We start from the raw sequence: 22,452 nt of genomic DNA on the forward strand, positions 1-22,452 counted from the left end.
TTGTGAATTATATGGGAAGGGCCAGAAGGGATAAAATTAACTAAAATTTCAAATAAAAGAATCCATCTTCTTCTCCACTCATAGATTTAAAGGTCTCAAGGCCCTTTTCAAAAACTGTAAATTTCATGGAACTTGGGTCTCAGATTTTTCCCCTCAAAAGGGTATCAAATTTATTATAATTTACATATTACGAAAACACATTTATGAACATTATTTGCTCAATTTAATAGGAAATGAGTCAAACTTGGTTAGAATTATTAGCCAGAGATAGCATTTTAACATTTATATCCATATTGGTCTTGGCTGACCCCCTGGGGGCAGAGGGGCGGGGTCAAATAGGCTAAAACTCTGCTTCTAAAATTCTGGAAATGGTAGAATCAAATATGTTTTATAGATGGAAAGGCCTTAAGGTATTTTATAAAAAATGTGAATTGTATGACCCGGGGTCTCACATTTCCCCTTGGGGAGGGGATAAAGTTTACTTTAGTTTATATAGAAAAACACATTTATGAACACACAGAAAATGAGTCAAACTTGATTAGAATTATTAGCCTGAGATATAGCATTTTCACATCTATATCGATCCTCGCTTACCCTCTGGGGGACCAGAGGGGCAGGGCCAAACAGGAGCAAAATGACTTAAAATTTCAAAAAATCTTATTCTGAGTTCACAGGTTTAATGGAAGCAAATACTCTTCCTAGATTAAAAAGTCAAATCTGTAAAATCACTGACTGACTTCAAGGGCCAGTATATAGTGTTGATATGTCTTTGTTTCATTCTATATCAGAACTGTGGTGACCGTTATGGCCCATGGGCCCCTTGTCTTTAATACAAAAACAATGTTAAAATCCTATCACTTTTACAAATCACAGGATGCATTAACCTATTTGCCATAAAAAATTAATTATGTCAGCTTGTGGGACCTAGGACTTGATCATATCAAAATGATAGCTTTAGCATATATAAACAACAGCCTAGCTATTTTTCACCACAAGTATGTACGGTAAAGCACGATTATAATAACCCTCTGGGGACCAACAAAATCCCTTCATTATATGCATAGTTTGTTAGGCCTATATAATATTACACACATCTATTTGTAACACTGTTCTCCCCGGGCCCTTTAAACATAACGGTCCGGTTACATGGAAATTTTGAGCTGTTGCACGGGAATTTCATCCGTAGCGCACTTTTGGCCTTGCGTTGCACATCAATAAATCAGACCCCCATTTTCACTAAGTAGGCCTACTGAATCTAAACCTCATTATAAGTCCCTTCTGCTAACTGTCAAGTAGCACTCTTATAAATTTACTATGTTTTACGACTGTGACTATGTTGATTACTTGCGGTCCGCAGGGGTGCACTGCCAGATTGTACTGTTAAATTGCATTGATAAGTAAACAAAAGAGGTGTGAACACTCCCTAACCAACACCTCACTTGTTCTATTTAGCAGTCTTGGGGATATAGGTCAGCTAGAGAGAGGAGAAATCACTGATCAAATCACTTTAACACATGTGAGCTACGCAACGTTACTGAAGTATATCGGCAGCTTAAGAAACAAAACTGACACCTTTTCAACAGATGTTTTGATTATAGCTAGTGAGCATTATCCCCAAAACAAACACTGCCTGCAATTGTAAATGATGTACTCATGTTTTTAATGTCTAAATAGGGGTATACCTCTGAAAGATGTCACAAACTTTGCAACCGAAATGGCCGCCATTTTTGTGTTAGGTAATTGTAATAATGGAACCAGATGGGTATAAGAAATCCGGATTTGGAAAAAAAAATATAAGGAAAGGGGCTATCATTGCTAAACATTGTGGTAAATTTTAAGTATATTTGGATGATAGATAAACATGTCATAAAATTGTACAGATATCTGTTAAAAATGACATCAATTCTTATGCAGTGTTTTATCAATCAAAACAAATAAAACATTTTTTATCTCTCTCAAAAGTTACATTTACAGTACATACAGCAACTACTGTCGGTTAGATACACAAATAGTGATGGAATTGGGTACAATTGAATACATACCATAATTATCTAGAACTGTGAAACACACATAATTAATTTCAATTTAAGAATTTAAAAAATTCTTATAATTTTAAATGCAATTATTCTGAATTCAGTAAATGTGACAGTGAGATAGAAATGTTATTATTTTTTGTTGTATTTATTTTAATTATCACACTAGGCCATTATAATTAAAGATGCTCCACCGCCGACAGAGCATAAATGATGTTAATCATTTGAACAATAATTGGTGTTTAATCATGTATATATGTGCCCTAATTACACAAAAAAAATATATAAAATAATTGATTTCGCCTTTGGTGCATGCGCAATCAGTACTTCATTCCATATAGGATATAGTGTCACGGAATTTTTTCGGGATGCAATTAATTATTTTTCATATTTTTAACTTGTAGTAAAATTATAAGCTCAAACTTTTCAATGGTGGGAATGGTGTAAAGTAAGTAACTTTTGTAACTGGAGAAAAATACTAAATCGTCTGCTCCTGTTTTTCATAGTGAAAAAATACCATTTGTCAGCGGTGGAGCATCTTTAAATTGTGGCACAAAAAAAAAGATTATTCGCACTGTACAGTTGCAATGGAAAAAAAATTACCATAGCGTAGTGAAAAAATACTGTGTAACCTTGATTGGAATTAATTCACTGTGTTATAACCATGAATTTGTGTCTGTTTGTTGTAGGTGGTAATTCAGTGGAGAAGTGGTCTGCTGCAGAGGACCTGGTCGAGTCTCTCTTACACCTGGGCAGACTGTATAGTTTAGCTGGACAGGACAGAGAAGCTAGGTGTTTTCTCAGGGAAGGCTGGCAGCTGTCCCATCACCTCTGTATACCATACTGGTACGTTTCTAAAACCACGATACATGTCTTGATTACGTGGTTGAATTGTGGTCCTTACTTTAAATCAATGTTCAGATTGTGTGTGCTGCTCATTATACCCCCAAATCCTTATACATTAAAGTTGGCCTTCTGAAGGACAGTTCTATTAAAAAAAAAACCCAAAAAAACAATTGATGATTTACAATTGACTAGGTTTTTTTTGTCTTTCATGTTTCATTTTTCTGTGTGTTTATTCTTCTTTTTGGTACATTCTTAAATTTTTTCTTTAAATTTATTATTTTATTTAGGACTTTACAGTTTCTTATTGAGCTGGCAAAAATTCACATTGTATCAGGAAACATCGAGGAATCAACAAACACAATCTTGGACTGCTGTCATGTTTTAGACAGTTGCACACTTGAACGATCCGCAGCAACATCTTCCCAGGTCAAAACTCCAGTACCTTCCAAAAAAGTCAATACAAATTCAGTCAGGAGGAAATTGGAGGAAAAATTTGGGTTTGATGAAAGTGAGGAGGATATGGCACAAGACCTGTCTTACCAGTTAGTGCTACCAAAGTGTTATCAACATGTTAAAGACAAAAACTACTGTAATGTGTGCCAAGATCCCTGGGTGTCCTACTGTGTCTTGTGTGTGGGTTTGGCAGTGGTACGCTGTCAGTTTGCCTGGGAGAAAGGTAGTTTAGATACCTTGAAAAATATTCAAAATATAAGTGAGTCTCGGATAAGGATGACCAATGAAGTGTTAAGTTCAAACAGCAGGATAGAGAAGAAAAAGCAAAAGAAAAAGTTAACAAAGGATGATGACAAGTCCAAAGTGATCACAGCTGAAGTTGACAAGCTGTCATTAAAAGAACTTTATTTGGACACGGTATCAACACAGGCCCAGATTCTGTCTGATTCTGGGGACATGCTGCAGTGTGCTGACATAGCCACGGTCGGACTGACCACGTGTGAGACTATTCCCGGAGGCTCTGTCCATGTAGAACAACTCGAGTCAAACCTTCGTCTCTATCAGGTCCTCTCGCAATGTGATTCTCTGTTTGATTGTCAGCTTGGTGCCTCACAGTTTGTTACGACCAAGGAGTCCTCTGTAACAGATCTGTCTGATGTAGTTGATCCTTTCGACAATGACAACAATATAACACAGGTGACAGCTTCATTGTCCAAGATCAAAATCAATGATTGTCCCATTGTTTATCCACAAGCAACAAGTAATATGGAGACTGAAGATGTTGATCAAAATAGCCAAAATATAGATAAGGACAATGACTCGGTAGTAAATCAGAAAACTGGTCAAGACAAGAAAAACACTGGAAGGAAAACAGCAAACAAGAAAGAAAAACTACTGCAGAAAGAGTCTGTTTGTAATACACCAAATCGGGATCCGTCTCACCTGGATAAAACTGACCTCTGTCAGACACCAGTAGGACAGCAGTTTGTGTTTACTGACACCAAGGAGTCTGTGGCCATGCCTCTAAAGACACCGCGGAGTGTGTGTAGTCGTAAGGCAAAGCTAGATCAACTGTTGGAGGACGATAGCGATGATGATGTCAATGTAAAGTCTCGGCGAGGGAAAACAACAGGGAGGAAAAATACGAAGAAACCTGCAAGGAATATTTCTAATAACAGAGATGTAATGAAAACCCCAAAATTTTCTCTCTTAAAGGAAATTTCAACATCTAGCAGTGAAAATGATCCCATCAGAAAAGGGCGATCTAGAATTCCGTGTCGCGTTAATACTTCAAAGCTGACAGAGGATCAGACAGGAAATCCAAAAAAACCCAGTAAGGTTGAAAAAATGGAGAGTCAAAATGGACAAACAACAAAATTAACGAACAGTAAATTTCAATCTGGCAACAAATTTATTAGAAGAGGAAACACTGAGAAGGAAAGTAAAGATGTGTCCTCAAATAATGGTGCTGATTTAGAATTGAAGCATAAAAACGAAGTTCAAGGCATTAAACCTTCATCTGATGTTTACAGTTTTGATGTTTCTGATGAAGATGAGGAGTGGGCGACTAAAACGAAGAAGAAAACCACTGGAAAACGCAAGACAAGTGCAACAGTCAACTCTACAGCTTCATTGAAAAGTCGTACTCGAACAGTTAGAAATTCTCAGACGAAGAGACAGGAAAAAGTGCGAGGAAACACAGAGGAAAATAAAGAAAAGGTGTTCAGTCTTACGAAGTGTTTAGATCTGCCTGATATAGTGTTAGAAGAGCAATTGTCACCTAAAGTGGAATCAGATATTAAGGAGGATGTAGTGTTTGGAAATGTTCCAAGCCCCCCTGTATATGATGATGGAGATGAAGCAAGTACACCTGATCTGGATTTAGCTTCTGAAGGTATTTATTATATCATAATTACATTTTTAGGTAATGCCTGTACATATTATGTCAGTGGATTAAAGGTTAAAGATTTATTAGTTGTTTCATTCCTTTCAGACAAACCTGAAGTTGACATTCAGTTTTGATTTAGATATATAAATTTGTGGAAAATATAGTGGTATATATACAGACTGTTTCTGATTTTAAATACTAATGATAATATTGAAAATCTCTATTGACTTTTAAGTTTTAAAATCATTTTTGACACATGTATAAGTTATTTCTGTTATCTCTAGAGCTACTGGATTTAGACGAATCCATAGAGTTACCTAGGGGAGATGAGAAAGGCAAGAGGAAAGCCACTACCTCCAGACGACGAAAGAAGGAGGAATCATCAGTCTCTGACACGGGTTCAACGTCAGGGGAGACAACTGAAGTACTGCGATCAACACAGCTTCTAAATACCAAGATTCCACAAATGACTGGTTTCTATGAACCTGTAGTTAAAACATCATCTGCTACAATAGTTCATGGTAATATCTTATTAGGCAGTATGGATTTTAAGTTTCTGACGCCTAACGTGAAATGTTGAAATAAGTAATGGACCTGATCACATAATAATGATCATCTATAAACTCCATGTAATTTCATTTTGAAATAGTGTTGCTGTTAAATCAGCTATCATGTAGATTTATTACTGCATGGATCAAGAATGAAAACTTTTAAACGTGATTGATGCAAATTTCTAAGATTGTCGTTTTGATATGGAAGGACCTTTGGAAGGCCACTGAATGTATTTAGACTGATTCACTTTAAACAATATAAAACTGACTTAATGGCTTTCATTCACAGAAAAAAATGAAGCAGAACTTGATGATGCCATCTCGGACACATTAGAGAAAGCCTTTCAACAGGTTCACCACATGCCTTCCCCGAGCTTGTACAGTTGTATATGTCACATGAAGTGTCTACAACACATCAAGTTATCTCCCCTGAAGGCTGCCTTCTATCTGTGTGAGGCTCTAGCTGTTACATTCCGTCACCAAGCTCTGGTCAATTCTGGCAAGAAAATCAGGTCAGTCAGTGTCCTTAAAAGAAGATCAAAACAATAAAGGATGGCATTTTTGCAAATTATTGACTGGAATTAAGATGGGTAGCTATTTGATTTGCTTCATGATACAGAAGTCACTAGAAAATTTTTCTTTGGGACAAATGAAAAACTGAGAGCCTACTAATAAATATATAGTTTTAAGTTCCAAACTATGACAAAAAGACCCCGTCATCATTTCTTTATGTTTCAGTACTAATAAATGGACTATAATTTACATGTTTTATGTAAAATAAAACGTACCAGCACGTTATTTTTCGTAGCGACTCATAAAACAAAGTATTTAATATATTCATAAGATACCATTTTACTTCTTTCTATTTATATATGTGCACACTTCCTAGGCCCTGAATGATAGAGCTCCTTTTTGGAAAGAGAAGAGTGTCTTACATATTGTCAGTAGATGCTGAAATATCCAGACAACTGATTTAGGCCCATGGGCCTCATGTTTGACAAAAGTTTTTTAGATTCATACTTAAAAATAAATTCCCATCAACATATATTTTTTTTCATGAAACCATTTATTCAGTTCCCAATTTGTTGATTTGTTACAGAAAGATAAAGCGTAATCAAACAGTGGAGCAGATGGAAGAGCCCGAGGAACAAACAGATACTGGAAATCAAAGTTTTACTGAGGAGGAACATTCTGATGCTAAAACCCCAAAACCAAAACAGACGGGCAAAAAACAGAGAAAAAACCTCAAACAAATGCAGGGACAACAAACTGGTGACCAGAACACAGCACATAGTAACAGAGAAGAGGACAGTGAGATAGATAGACTAAGGGTCGAGCAGGAAGGTCTACAGTTTATGAAATCTGAACAGGATCTTAAGGAAATGATGGAAGGACTTCCCGATGGTATGATATATGAAAGCAATGATATTTAAATTGTTTTTATCTCAACATAGCCAGTATTGTTTTTCCCTTAAATCTTAAAAAAAAATTCATGGTTTCCTGTCTAGGACATATTTGCCAAGGTTAAGTTTTGTGGTTCTTTGATCTATAATTTATGCATATATATAATACCATTGTTATGAAAAGGTGCATCAATGAATTTCTGAATATTTCGCTGGTGCTAGAGTTTGCAGGTTTTAGTAAAACTGCAAATATCGCAAAGTCACAGACGGAATTTAGATAATATTCAATGTTAGATTAATTTAGAAGAAAACCTAAAATTGTTACTCCTTGTTACTGTATTTAGTGAATGTTTTTACAGGAATGGTGGTGTGTCACTTATCAGTAGTCAATCATCCCATACATCACTCCCAGCTGCTGGTCAGTCGACTGGAGAAACAGGCCGAACCAGTCGTCATCAGCCTCTCAGGAATCTCCAGTCTCTTGGTGAGAAGGATTTAGAGTTCATAAAGCTTTTTATCTAGTTTGATAAAGTGTTCTTTTAAAAAAATTGTATGAGGGGAAATTTCTTGAAATTCTCAAAATGTTTGTATTGTGTTGTATAACAATATCTACACATCATCTTTATCTGTAACTAACCAATTTTGTTAGCATGAAATAAATGTGCACCCAACCTTTGGACAGGTGTAGTTTATAGCATCAGACTATGGAGATCAAAGTGAGAAGAAATCCTTCAGCCTGTTTTGATCTTAATTCATGAAATAAATATTAGTTTTATTTGGAAATAATATGCATAGGTAGTAATATATATTTGTTAGAGAATTACCAAAGATGTGCTTTAAGAAGCTGATAATATCCTCTTTTGTGTTGACTGTAGGGCCAGCAGATTCTGCCAGAGTTTACAGCTGTAATGGAGGAGGGTCGGCAGAGCCTCAAACTGACCAAGAAAGCTGAGTGGTGGAGAGTTCGCAGAGGGTTAGATGATCGCTTGCAAGTAAGTATATTGTATTTAAGGGCATCACATATTATTCATATTTAGCAGGAAAGGGTTAAGAAGGAATAAGTAGAGAATACATCCATCCTTTAGTTGACTTATGTAGATCATTTCACAGTGGATGCCTAGATCCCTAGGATATCTTGTTTTGTTGGTTCTCTTAGATTAATACTAAGTTTTAAAGTTTATAAAGTTTGCATCCAACTTCTGAAATGTCTGAGTCGTATAAATTGATATGAAATTGAATGTCAATAATATTTGTAAATTTGATGTCAGGTTGAAATCAGAACATTCAAAAGGAATTTGGGGAAGGGTGGACTACACGTATATGTTTGCATTGCGTCTGTCAGATAGTCTGGCATCATCTTGTCAGACTCTATCCCGTATCCTAGAAGGTAATAGAACTTCATACTTAGTATGTGGGTCTATCTAAGTAGGAAAAGGTGACATGGTATATTGTACGTATACTGAAGTTGACACTGTCAGAGACTTGAATTTGTTAAATTTGGTTATTGATGACAAGGGAAGCCTGATTTTAATACTTCTTTAAATTCAAAGAGAAGAGAGAAAGTGGCATGCTGCCAACACTCCTTTGGGTGATACTAATATGGGACATAAGGAGGTCCAATCACTATCCTTCCAATACAATTTAAATGTTGAGTGAAAGAACCTTCTGAAAAGTTTATATGTGTGTTTCAGACTGTACTGACCAGTATGGAGGATCACTGGCTAGGCCACTGGAAGGCCCTGCTACTGGGCAGTGTCTGTCTAAGTGACCAGGACCGAGACATACTGACCACTCTAACTGATGCCGTCCATACAGACATACAACATCGAACAGGGACAGAGGTGTCCAAAGACAAGCTTAGGGTATGTGCACCAATTCAGCTATATACTGAGGTATCCAAAGGCAAATTTACAGTTTTCACACAAAAACGACTACACACATGAGAATTCCAAAAACTGTCCAAAACCAAACTTATGTACACAAGAACAACTTCACACAGGATATGGATTTGTGGGTTTAATCTCAGGTTCAGTGGGTTTACACTCATATACCACAAGAAAACCTACACACCGGGACTGGGGTATCCAGAGACAAGTATAGCAGATTATCGTGTACATTAACATATCTGGATACTTCGGAAGAACTGCATGGATGTCATAAGGGTTTAGTTTTATAAGTTTAACATCCTATTGACATCAAGGCTCATGTAAGGATGTGCTAGGTTTGTTGGTGGAGGAAAGCTGGAGTACTCGGATAAAAACCAACAAACTCGCGCACAGAGGTGGGGGCTTATGGCAATATACTGAGACATCTTAACCACTAAACCGCCACGGCCTGGATGTCATCAGAGCAAGCATTGGTTATTTAAAGAAATAGAACTATGCACTGAGATTACAGTATCCAAAGACAATATTTGAGTAAATATTTTACACAGTAAGGCAGCTAATACTGATGTGTAATGTGTTTTGTAGGTTTTACTGCAAGCCGGCGATTACCTCTCTGATGTACATTTGACAAATGCCATATCAGAACTGATCAGGTGTCGTAGTGATTCCCCAATTATTACTGGACTTGTCTCCTCAATAAGAAGTCGATGTATAGATGCAGGAATACCGTGTGAGGAGGCCAGACCAGCACATGTTATTTTGGTACTTGATAAGGTAAGTCTTTAATTCTTTTCTAATGTGTATAACTGAAAGATTGACACATCAATAGGACAAATGGCAGTATCGGGTGAAAGCAGACTTTAACAGAGATAGTAGCCAATGTAAAGAAAGAAAGAAATGGGGAAACATGAATTCCAAGGAAGTGGATGTTCCGCCTCCACAGCAGTTTAAAACATCACAAAAAATAGTTATTTACAGTTAAAAATATTGTTAATAACTACTTGAAGTTATCAAGTCCCATAACTCTTGCAAATATCGATGGATTTTGACAAGTATCAGACCTATCTGAGATCTCATTGATATGAAGCAATATACATAATGTGGTTGAAATCGGATTATAAATACAATTGCAATTGAGCAGAAACCAAGAAATTGTCTGTTTTGACAATTTTAAAGTCCCGTAACTCTTGTAAATATTAAAGGATTTTGGCAAGTATTAAATCAATCAGAGATTTCATTGATTTAAAACAACAAACCAAATTTGGTTGAAATCGGGACAATAAATACTAAAGTTATGGAGTGGAAACCATGGATTTATCTGTTTTGACGATTTCAAGGTCCCGTAACTCTTGTAAATACTGACGGATTTTGACCAGTATCAAACTCATCGGAGATCTCATTGAACCAAATTTAGTGGAAATCAGACCATAAATACTAAAGTAATCGAGCGGAAACCATGGATTTATCTGTTTTGGTGATTTCAAAGTCCCGTTACTATTACAAATAATGACGGATTTTGACTAGTATTGCTCTCATCCGAGATCTCATTGATCAATATACCAAGTTTGGTTGGAATCAGACAGTAAATACTTAAGTTATCGTACGAAAACCATTTTCCGGACACACCAACATAGTGATACCTATGTGTCACACTTGTGTATTATTTTATATCATTTTTGTTTTGATTAGATATATACATGACTAACATCAAGTATTGTTCAAATGATGAATATTGTTTATGCCCTGTAAAATAGATTTTTAAATATAAGCAAAAATTGGTGTTTTCACAACAATTGTGAAATAACCCACATAGAATATTCAATTAGCACAATCATATTTATGAGTAAAAGTTCTGAAATATTATTATGCATTAACATTACTTTGAGTTTACGGAAAAATAAAATCATGAATATCTTTACAAATTTTTTTTTTAATTAAAAATTCCTAGTTGGCAGGTGTGTGTGTGTTTTTTTGTTTGTGAAATGTTTTAATGCCTTTGCCAATTACATTTGATATAATTCAAAGATGATAAATGTGTATCCTTTCAGACAATTCAGCATTTACCATGGGAAAGTATTCCAATTCTCAGGAGAAATGCTGTCACTCGTATTCCGTCCTTTTATCACATGTGTGTGCAACTTTCTCACCTCCGAAGAGATAAGAATTCTATTTACCGTAATGGGATTGACAGTAGACAGACATCATATTTCCTGGATCCAGATGGCAATCTGCCCTTTACAAGGGAGGCATTTGAAGCCTGGTTTCAAAAGTAAGTAAATTGATCATAATGTTATGTATACAAGGAAGATTGTACACAAAATTATTAATATAAAATAATTCTCAGTGGCATAATCAATTCAAGATATTAAGATTGGAACTAACCAGAATCAGTTTGTAAAACGGAAAACTACTTCTCCTTTCTTACACTTTTTCCCCCTTTATATCCCTTGTCTTTTGCTCTTTGTTTATTGTCCTGGTGAAGAAAGCTACAAAACAGATTCTCCTCCTAAAGGTCACTTCAGTAAGACAGCATGTTACAAGAAGGCAGTAGTTACTACTCATATAATGAGACATCAATTCAACCAGTAATAATGAAAGCATTTCTGGTTCATTGTAAAGAAATTCTTAATAGATGTATATGCTGCCAAGGATGAACTAACTTTATTTTCAGTCAATCTGATTAAAATACAGATCCTTATTATTACTACGTTGGATAAGAGGATCTGAGAACATCCCTTTAAGGGTCACGTCAAGATGACCTTTTGAAATGGCCAATCAAATTGGCACTGCCAGAATCTTGACTGGGGAAGAAATAGTAAGAAAAAGCTGTCCAAATTATTTTCATGTATGTAGTCATCTCGCCCAAAGTGCACAACAAAGCAAATTGTATATGTATACTGGGGGGAAAAGACGTTTTCAATTGATGTTGTGAGGTGTAGAAACTGCATTTGCTCTGAAACACACGTGGTATAAAGGTCATCTGGACGTGACCCCTTATGGAATATTGTCAGATCCTCTAATGAACAGAGTGGTTATAAGGATCTGCGTTTTAATCAAATTGATTTTCAGTTTTTTGATTTTAAACATTGTAACACTACAGTAATATTAATCTGGTGTGATTGTTTCAGAGAACCAGGCTGGAAGGGACTAGTGGGAGAGAGACCATCGGCTGACCAGTTTAAAGAAGCTCTAACGAAGAGAGACTTAGTTATGTACGTTCATTTCATCTCATCTAGAATAATTTTCTTTGACAACTTATTCTCAATGTTTGCACTATGTAATGTACTGGATAACTTGAAATTTCCGTTATATACAAATCATAATTGTTTTTGTTGTTGCTATGGAATCACAAAAGTAAAACCATTGAATCAATGTTATCATTGTTCTGTCAGCTAACCACAAATACTTCCGGCGAAATTGCTTGAAACCTCAGTGTTTTACATACAGTATATTCATAAAGCCACCACCTGCATAGTGTTAACCATGTCCATCCCTTCTCATCACATTCAGATTTCACAAGATTCATGTAGAGTTATTTTGTTGTTCATTTTATTCATGCAAAATTTATTTGTTAAATTAACACTTCATTTTGATTTTTACCATTAATTCATAATTGCGACAAAACAAAACTTTACTTCTTTCTTTTACTTCTGTTTGTAAATCATGCTTCCATATTGAAGTGTTTTTTTTGCTACTGTTAAAAGTTACTGTGGTCATGGAAGTGGCAGCAGGTATTTCCATGGAGATGACCTTCAGCAGGTTAACTGCCGTGCAACCACCATTCTGATGGGCTGTAGCAGTGGTCGACTGCAGGTCAAAGGTCAACTAGAGGCTTCTGGGATTATGCTGAACTACTTCCTGTCTGGATGGTAGGTTTATGATTAATTTCGTGAAAATGAAACTCGTACAACAGAAGAAATGATTGTTGGCATGTTAGGTAATTATGTAGTGTGAACTTAATGCTTAGTCCTATAGACCATGAGGCTAGTAGCTGTTAATAGGATGGTCACCAATACATATATACCGGAGTCATGGAGATCAAATAATACTTACCGGAGCCATGGAGCTTGTACAAAACTTATTTAAAGACAGGTGTATGTCAATAAAGGAGAAGACCTATATAGGCAATGCATGCTGTCTAATTCCTTTGACATTTGTCAATAAACTTGTTTGAAATTGGAAATATTGATAACTTTATAAATTTGTTGCAGTCCCTGCATTGTTTCCAACCTGTGGGATGTGACTGACCGCGACATTGACCGGTTCCTGGAGAGTCTGTTGTCCACTTGGCTGGCAGCAGAGAAGCCTTGTTCTCTTTTAGACTTAATACCAGCTGCTCGGGATGTGTGTCAGCTGCCTTACCTCATTGGCTCAGCACCAGTCGTCTACGGGTTCCCAGTGTTTATGAAATCGTGATTAGATTTCTATACAGACTTGTCAGCAGTGAAAAACCTTCCTAGATTTCTATACAGACTTGTCAGCAGTGAAAAACCTTCCTAGATTTCTATACAGACTTGTCAGCAGTGAAAAACCTTCCTAGATTTCTATACAGACTTGTCAGCAGTGAAAAACCTTCCTAGATTTCTATACAGACTTGTCAGCAGTGAAAAACCTTCCTAGATTTCTATACAGACTTGTCAGCAGTGAAAAACCTTCCTAGATTTCTATACAGACTTGTCAGCAGTGAAAAACCTTCCTAGATTTCTATACAGACTTGTCAGCAGTGAAAAACCTTCCTAGATTTCTATACAGACTTGTCAGCAGTGAAAAACCTTCCTAGATTTCTATACAGACTTGTCAGCAGTGAAAAACCTTCCTAGATTTCTATACAGACTTGTCAGCAGTGAAAAACCTTCCTAGATTTCTATACAGACTTGTCAGCAGTGAAAAACCTTCCTAGATTTCTATACAGACTTGTCAGCAGTGAAAAACCTTCCTAGATTTCTATACAGACTTGTCAGCAGTGAAAAACCTTCCTAGATTTCTATACAGACTTGTCAGCAGTGAAAAACCTTCCTAGATTTCTATACAGACTTGTCAGCAGTGAAAAACCTTCCTAGATTTCTATACAGACTTGTCAGCAGTGAAAAACCTTCCTAGATTTCTATACAGACTTGTCAGCAGTGAAAAACCTTCCTAGATTTCTTACAGACTTGTCAGCAGTGAAAAACCTTCCTAGATTTCTATACAGACTTGTCAGCAGTGAAAAACCTTCCTAGATTTCTATACAGACTTGTCAGCAGTGAAAAACTTCCTAGATTTCTATACAGACTTGTCAGCAGTGAAAAACCTTCCTAGATTTCTATACAGACTTGTCAGCAGTGAAAACTTCCTAGATTTCTATACAGACTTGTCAGCAGTGAAAAACCTTCCTAGATTTCTATACAGACTTGTCAGCAGTGAAAAACCTTCCTAGATTTCTATACAGATTGTCAGCAGTGAAAAACCTTCCTAGATTTCTATACAGACTTGTCAGCAGTGAAAAACCTTCCTAGATTTCTATACAGACTTGTCAGCAGTGAAAAACCTTCCTAGATTTCTATACAGACTTGTCAGCAGTGAAAAACCTTCCTAGATTTCTATACAGATTTGTCAGCAGTGAAAAACCTTCCTAGATTTCTATACAGATTTGTCAGCAGTGAAAAACCTTCCAAACTTTCCTATTGACTTTTTATAATCAGCATTTCTGATCTAAATCATGTAGATTACTCTAAGTTGTGTACTCTAAGAAAAGTATATATAAATGGAAAAACATGTTGTTTTTTTTATTCCACATCAATTAAAGGATTTTGGAATGTAATTCACTCAGAAATGTTTTGTCAGGACCAACAAACGTGGTTTTTAAAGGGACATGAACCTAAATAAACCATGTAAATTTGAGTAAAATACATATTTAAGACGTGTCAAATACCTAACTAAGTTATTCTGCAAAAGTGTCAAATAAAATAATTATAATGGAAATTCCATCTTTCTGCATTTTAAAACGTGTGATAAAAATAGTAGGGTTTGAACTTTGCAGCTCTCATCTACGACAAGAGTCAGTATCATGCACAATTGGGAAAGTAGGTACAGTGGACCCGCGATAATCTAGACGCCGATAGTCCGGAAAACTCACAATCCAGACAGAAATGTCAGGGAACGGATTTCCGTAACGTTATTTATACTTACTAGTCCGGAAATTTGTATTCCGAATCAGGAACTCCATTTTGGAAACGGAATGTTATTTTCGTTATTAAATTCCTGCAATAATCTGGACAATTTGTTGTCGCCACATGCCGAGAAAATCGAAGGCCAGCTACATGTACAGTCATGTGTAAAATACACACTGAGTGTGTTTGTCATAACAACGGCTGCCAGGTCATAGACACGGGCGTTTGTAAACTGAACACCTTTCACATGGGTAGATGCAGTCATGTAACGGTTCATTGGATTTCTATAGGAGATCAAACTTCAGTGTTGTAATTGAGAAAGGCGATATATTTTTAGCCGCACGCTTTTAAACATGCAGTTTGAGCTTGGGTACGTGTACGTACGTGTATGCTATAAATACCTTACTTAATCGCATGCAGAATATATCGCTATGAGTATCGGATACAATAAATTGAGATAAAACTCACAAAATTTATAAGAATTTTAAATGCATGTGAATCTATTCGAATTCATCGTCTGTTGTATAAGATATAAGGCTACGAAGCTAGACTGAAAGAGCGCGTGGTTGTTACACACGTCTGTAAGTCAGAAAGCAAAGACTTGTGGAATCGGTCATTAAAAACACACAATATATAAAATAACAATTATATGAGTTCACAAAATATTTACAGCTATTCATTATCATAGTTTTTTTATGCCAAGAACGTAGGTGATATTGATCCTTGGTTAGGCAATTTGCCGTACGACAGATCAAGAGTAGGATACGTAGCTATATACATACATACATGTAGTACACAATTAACGATGGCTTTAGGTTTCGTATTTTGAAAAAAGAAATATGTTTATTTAATATTCTTAACGTAATGATATAAAAAATACCTATAAAACAGAACAAACGAAGTATTAATTATTTTTATAATACACGTATATTACATAAACAACAAAGGTGTCTGGATTATCTAGGGTCCACTGTTAATATAAATGGATCGCTGAAATGCAAGAGACGGAAGCAACTTTCCACTTAATACTTGTGTGATGTACATTTGTGCAATAACTCCAGAACCTTCCTTAGCGGTGCCCCGTTGAATGAAATTTCTCGTATGACTTTTGACTTATCATTGTACGCTAAATATAAATTCTTTTATAATGATTATTAACAAATATGGCTTATACTTCATATGTCAACCATCGTAAATTAGAAAATAGTCTTAAAATGTAGAAAACTAGTATTCCTTGTGTCAGCAAGTTTGTTGTTCATTATAACCTAGGTTTCGACCAGCGTTTGTTTTGTGTTCCAAAAATAGAATATGACAGTCTATTATTATCATTTTTGGGGTAGGTATTCCCCACGTTTTTCTGTCGTTTTAGATAACCAATCATTGTAATGAAATATTCTATAAACATCTTAAAACCATAACTAAACATACAGAACAAATTATTTAAGGTCCATGTCCCTTTAATATAAGTTAAATAAATTATCCAAGTCAATTTGTAGGTTACTCTCGCCTATAATTTCATGTGTGATCTACAAATTCCTTACGTATGCAACCTTGGCATTTAATTTATGATCAGATTGGAGTTTGTTATTAATAAATTGTCCTATTGTGTTTCTAACCTGACTGATTTCCAGTCTTCAAAAACCTAAACGGATTATCAAAGTGTAATAATCCATTCCATAGAAATTCTTCCTTTTGTTTATTTATCACACTCTTTCTTACATCTATTAAAGTAATCATTACTGATAAATGAATAAAATCTACGTAAAATTAGTAGCTGATTTCCTCCTGTTGCCATGTATAATGAAAATACTATGTCATATACTTTATATTTTAGTAATATATTTGATTTGTAGATATAGAAACCATTGTATTATATGTTTGATGTATTTATTTAAATTTGTTTTGTGTTAAACAGAGTATTGAATGATTGTTTTTAAAAAGACGTGTTATTCACATGGTATTTAATTAGAACACTATTTCAGTTAAATCTCTTTATTCATTACTTCTAACACTGGCGAAATGTCTAACCACAATAATAGATTTATTTAACACTTAATTATAATCCCAATATGTTTTTGCCTATTTTAGCTCGCCTGGTCCGAAGGACCAAGGTGAGCCTATGCTATACCGTGGCGTCCGTCGTCCGTCCGTCAACAATCGACTTCTTTTCCATTTATATATAAGTGCTAGTCAGAATTCAATTATAAAATCAACGTTTACAATTTTATTTTAGTTTTTACTTGCCTTTTTCTTATCCTGATCTTTTAGATACAGTCCTTGTTAATATCCTAATACTAATGCCTGCCTTGTAGTTTGGCCCTAAATGACCTTAGTTGTCGAGTGGGGATTCAAAATTGTAAAAATGATAGGGCTGACCCCCTGGGGCCTTAGGGCATGGGGCTGAAAAGGTTAATTAGGCGTCTATTTTTTGTTGAAATATTATTCTCCGAAACTATGTATTGGATATCATATTCGTATGGTATCTATAGCATCATTATATAGTTGGAATTCAAAATCAAACAAATCGTTGGGTCAATTTGTCTTTGTAATTTTTGAATCACTTATTACTAAATTACAGAATTAAAAGAAAAACAAAAACAGGTGAGCGATACAGGCCCTCTGGGCCTCTTGTTTTCTGTTCTTTTTCAGAAGAGTTGGGGTTGATATCCAAGTTCAGTTCTAGAGTACATTTATTTATATGATTTTTTATGTCCTCCAAACGAAGAAATTGTTATTGCTTTGGTTCTTATTATTATTATTTCTTCCACTTTTTTCTGCGGAATGGTTTCCCTCACTTTTCTCAGAAAACTTGGTAGAGATACTCCATAGGGTGTGGGGTGGTGCATAAAGGCTTTTTCCAAGAAGGCCACCAGGGCCCACTTCCCATTTTCAGGTTTTGGTCTCTGATCTCAATGAAAATTGGTCTATAGGGGTTTTAAGGCATGGCGAACAACATGCAAATATTTTCGTGAAGATTTTGGTATTCCAAGATGGATGCTGGACCAACTTCCTGTTTTTACATTTCGGTCTCAGATAAAAAAAACTTTTCATGACAAATTTGATTAAAACAACAAAGCAAAAAATGTACATGAAGATAAACCTGTCAGCAAGACTTTTATAGTACTGCAATACAGTCATTATCACTGTCAAATTATTTCCTCTGAAAATAGCCTTGTATTAGGACACTTTAGGAGACCCAGAATTCCAATATAAAAGTACATCAATATTTCTCCCAAGATGTTCATACACTGTGCAACTGCATTCTTGATTTGTTGCAGGTGGGGAGGGGGTCATTTGGGGGACTATATAATGGTGTCCATTACAATGAGTACTTGTTTTTGATAGGGAACCTTTCTCCTGTGTGATAGTTTGCTGACTACCTTTTGGTGTCAGTTTGTGGACTAATTAAACAAAGCTGTTGTTTGAGTGTCAGTGTATAGTGGGTCATAGCATCCTTTTATCAATAAAATGTTGTTGTTGGGTTTTTTTGACAAGTAGTCTAGTAGAAATAACCGGTAATAGTGACATATATGTTGTATCAAATTGAATATATTAATTTAAAGTTTTAAGCTGTCTTATCTTAAACATTTTTAGCAGTGAGATGTTGTGCTATTGTATCCAAGTTACTATCAATTGTACTGAAGAAATTTGATGACAAAATTTTTCTTCAATTTTTCAAATTTTGTTTACCATCATTGATAAAAATTATAATTTTCAATTTTTCTTACAACAATGTCTGGCTTTAATGAAACTGTTTTTGTGGATGTCTTAATCCATTTTAGGTAAATTACAATGATATCGCTATTTATTACATTTTGTATCAGTCTTGCATTACTGTAAATTCTGGCCTGCTTAAACATTATGGTGAAGAATATCTCTGTGGTTAGATCTAGTCACATACAGATAAATTATTGTTTTTCTGTGATATACATATAGAGGGATACATAATTATGTACTGGCAGCTTTTAATGTACAATATTTGGATCAAAATATTGATTGAACTGAACATAGATTAATATTAGAATGTAAGAATGGTTTTAGTCAAAATAAAATGTATGGAACTATAAGATCATGAATTATTTTATTAGATTGAATGATAACTATCTGCATGTTACAGTGTAATCTTTTTGTAATATACTAAAATTCTGATTACACATGTTACATACATAGAAGAACACACATTTGTGTAGAGTGTCCCGACTAGAAATCAAACCCAGTCTTAGGCATGATATCTCATTACTCTACCGACTGAGTCAAAGAAACAAGCTCCATTATACACGAGCCTCACTGTCCCGCTCCTTTAATATAATGTATGTAACATTATAAGGCTCTTGTCATATGTGGAGAGGAAGGAAAAGGATATTGTACCCGAGGGTTACAAAATGTAGTAATAACCAAGGCTTGCAATATCCCTGTCCTTCATATCCACGTATGAAAGAGTATTTTTCTCTCATACCTCAACGTTTTATTGCAATTTTAACACTATGATCTTCTGCCATTTTCAAATAATTTACAAAAAAAATAAGGTGACTGCAAGCCAGTTCTCCATACATGATAATTGCATGATATTTTCAACGCAAATTCTGTTTGGATCTTTTAAAGTAAATCCAACATAGTTTCTGAAAATGATGTTCAAATAGACGGAATTAAAGGGAATGTTGGCGGACAACATATTGAACAGGGGAGCTAACAATAAGGGACGAGGCAGAACTTGCTTCATCTGACCACTGCTGGATTTGTCTTGGGGTCAAGTTAAATGGATGATTCGGATGTGTGATTATAACAATAGTGAACTATGTATACATGCAAATCATCTTGCTTGTCTCTCGTCAGTGTACAAGATTTTGTCATGTAAAAAAAAAAGGTTCAAAGATAAACTTCGCCCTCATTAGAAATGAAAATTTTCTTGTGACATGATAGAACACATTTTTTCCGAATCGGGAGCAAAACTGACTGAATGTGAAGGCCAGTGTGTTTAAAGGAAAAAGACTAAATGTAACGGAGTCAATGCTATTCATAATTAAGAGTATTTGACTGATGCATTTACACTGTAATCATAACTCAAAACCAGCAAAAGAGTGTATACAGCAAGCATTTATTTACTTGTAAGGGCTTATACAACGTTTTAAACAAAACTTTTATTATAATAAGTTAACAAGTCTTGGAAGAATTGAAATGTATAACATTTTGATTTTGAGTTAAGGCAATATATAACTTATTCACACAAGCTGCCATATTTATATATAGAGGCGTATCTATTATTCGTAAGTCAAAGTGTCGTTTTAAAAAGTGCTAATTCCTCAATACCAACATATCGTTTATAACAAAGAACACGTACACCAATTTAAAGACGCCTGTATTAAGTAGTGTACCAACAGGACACTGATGTGGACAATCAACGAATTGATCAGCCCTCTTTATTTACTTGGAGCACTGATTACAGTATTTGTTGGGGCCAAACCAACACCTAGTACGTCTTTGCTGGACCTCTTGGTATTACAGAAGACCGATGCTGAGTTAACATGTTTTAGGTATATGCTGGACGGGACTCGTGGTAGTCTTGTAAATTTACTTATGCTGAATTGTTAAGAATTTGTTGAACACTTTGATTATTGATTATATTAAAGCCCTATTAACAGCCAGGGTCATGTAAGGATGGTCTCCCATGTATGCAGTGTCTCGTATGTGTGATGACACTTTTAGTCGCCTATAACGATAGGGGCAGCAGGTACAAATATAACGCCCTACCTGAAGAGCCATTTGTCGAACACCATATCCGTACCAGAAAACCTATATTGAGCTATTAGTATTTAAGAACATCTAGGTGGAGTTGGTGTGTTTATGTAACCCCTGGATTTTCCAGAATACTTTTGTTGAGGTGTAAGTCTTTGTCCCATGGGTATTCTTGGAAAAACACCTATGCTGAGCGACTCCACCTCCAAACTAATGTTGTAATCCTCGAATATAAAGGTAAATGTAACATGTACAGGGTGTTCCAAAAACATGTCCCGAGTTTGACACTTTACAAAAAATGTTTTAATAGGCGGAAGGATTTGATGTATACATCATAAGAAAGGTAATGATCTACTCTGTACAACGATATATAACAAAACGGAAAAATATCTTTTTTAACTACTTATATTGAAATTCATGTGAAAGACGTATTTCGCTAATTTTGCAATTTGTTCAACAAACTGGTACCTTTCAGTCAAAGAATGTGTTCGAGGTGTCCGCCCTTCTTTTCAATTACATGCTGAATTCTATCCCTGAAATTCCTCACCACCTCCCTGCATGTGTCTGCCCGGATGGTCCTGATTTCTCTGATAACAGCAGTTTTTAGTTTTTGGAGATTAGATTGAGGAGGAGTGTAAACACGGTCCTTGAGATAGTCGCAAAGGTAGAAATCTAACGGGTTCAGGTCTGGAGAATGAGGGGCCACTCAATGTCAGTACGCAATTATATTAGTCTATTACCGAAAGTGTCTGCTAGCCAGGTCAACACTTGGTTTGCTGTGTTGGGTGCCGCCCCATCTTGTTGATACCACACATCGTTAAGTTCGTGTCCTTTTCTCCTCAGTGTTGGTTTAAACCTCTTGCTGAGGATTTGATCGATCCGACGGCACAGTAGCCATGTTCTGCTTGTTCACTTTGGCACTCAATGTGAAGTGAGCCTCATCTGAAAACCACACACTCTCCAAAATGTCGTCGTGTTCCAGCACCCAGTTCGTGAATCTTAATCTCGACGCAATATCGCTTTCTTTCAGGTGTTGCATTACAGATATTTTATATGGTGTCAATTTGAGATAGAATTTCAGAATCCTTTGCGCTGATGATTTACTTGGATGTTGGTTCATGTCAGATAGTACCTTTCTGATAGACCTTTGTGGTGTTTCCTCTATAATGGTCTGTACTTGACTGATGTTCTCGTCGCACCTAGCACTCCTTCGTCTACCACTACTTCCTTTCCTGCGATCGGTAACACATCCATGAACTTCAAATTTTGATACATTTCTGTAAATCTGCTTCCAGGAGATGGCCTGCATACCTGGGTGACGTTTTCTTAACATTTCTTAACATTTCATTTACTAAAGTTGGGGATTTTCCGGTCGCATAATAAGTTCAATGAAACGTACACTTTAATAAAAAACAAAATTAATATTAATGATGAACTGATTTAGCGATATAAAATAAAGAAATTATTTGAGCTTAACAATTATTATTGTCATTTAAATATATCTGAGAAA

General features: G+C 35.5%; 2 protein-coding genes across 2 annotated transcripts in view; one reads left to right on the forward strand and one right to left on the reverse strand.

Annotated features, from left to right (window-relative positions):
* Nucleotides 1-14,161, forward strand: part of LOC138320921 (separin-like) — a 33,423-nt gene extending 19,262 nt beyond the window's left edge. Inside the window, exons 14-26 of the mRNA XM_069264227.1 lie at nt 2,723-2,879; nt 3,167-5,226; nt 5,505-5,741; nt 6,061-6,283; nt 6,871-7,175; nt 7,534-7,658; nt 8,050-8,166; nt 8,866-9,036; nt 9,646-9,834; nt 11,109-11,329; nt 12,189-12,272; nt 12,765-12,929; nt 13,272-14,161. Coding sequence (XP_069120328.1) covers nt 2,723-2,879; nt 3,167-5,226; nt 5,505-5,741; nt 6,061-6,283; nt 6,871-7,175; nt 7,534-7,658; nt 8,050-8,166; nt 8,866-9,036; nt 9,646-9,834; nt 11,109-11,329; nt 12,189-12,272; nt 12,765-12,929; nt 13,272-13,476 — 4,259 coding nt within the window. The 3' untranslated portion in view covers nt 13,477-14,161. The remainder of the gene's footprint in view (nt 1-2,722; nt 2,880-3,166; nt 5,227-5,504; nt 5,742-6,060; nt 6,284-6,870; nt 7,176-7,533; nt 7,659-8,049; nt 8,167-8,865; nt 9,037-9,645; nt 9,835-11,108; nt 11,330-12,188; nt 12,273-12,764; nt 12,930-13,271) is intronic.
* A 7,061-nt stretch (nt 14,162-21,222) lies between these two features.
* LOC138320923 (uncharacterized) lies at nt 21,223-22,290 on the reverse strand. The gene has a single exon (XM_069264229.1). The coding sequence runs from the start codon at nt 22,273-22,275 to the stop codon at nt 21,793-21,795; it is 483 nt and encodes a 160-aa protein (XP_069120330.1). The 5' UTR covers nt 22,276-22,290; the 3' UTR covers nt 21,223-21,792.
* Between the last annotated feature and the right edge of the window lie 162 nt (nt 22,291-22,452).

This window comes from Argopecten irradians, chromosome 4 (genome assembly GCF_041381155.1).
Source record: "Argopecten irradians isolate NY chromosome 4, Ai_NY, whole genome shotgun sequence".
NCBI lineage: Eukaryota > Metazoa > Mollusca > Bivalvia > Pectinida > Pectinidae > Argopecten > Argopecten irradians.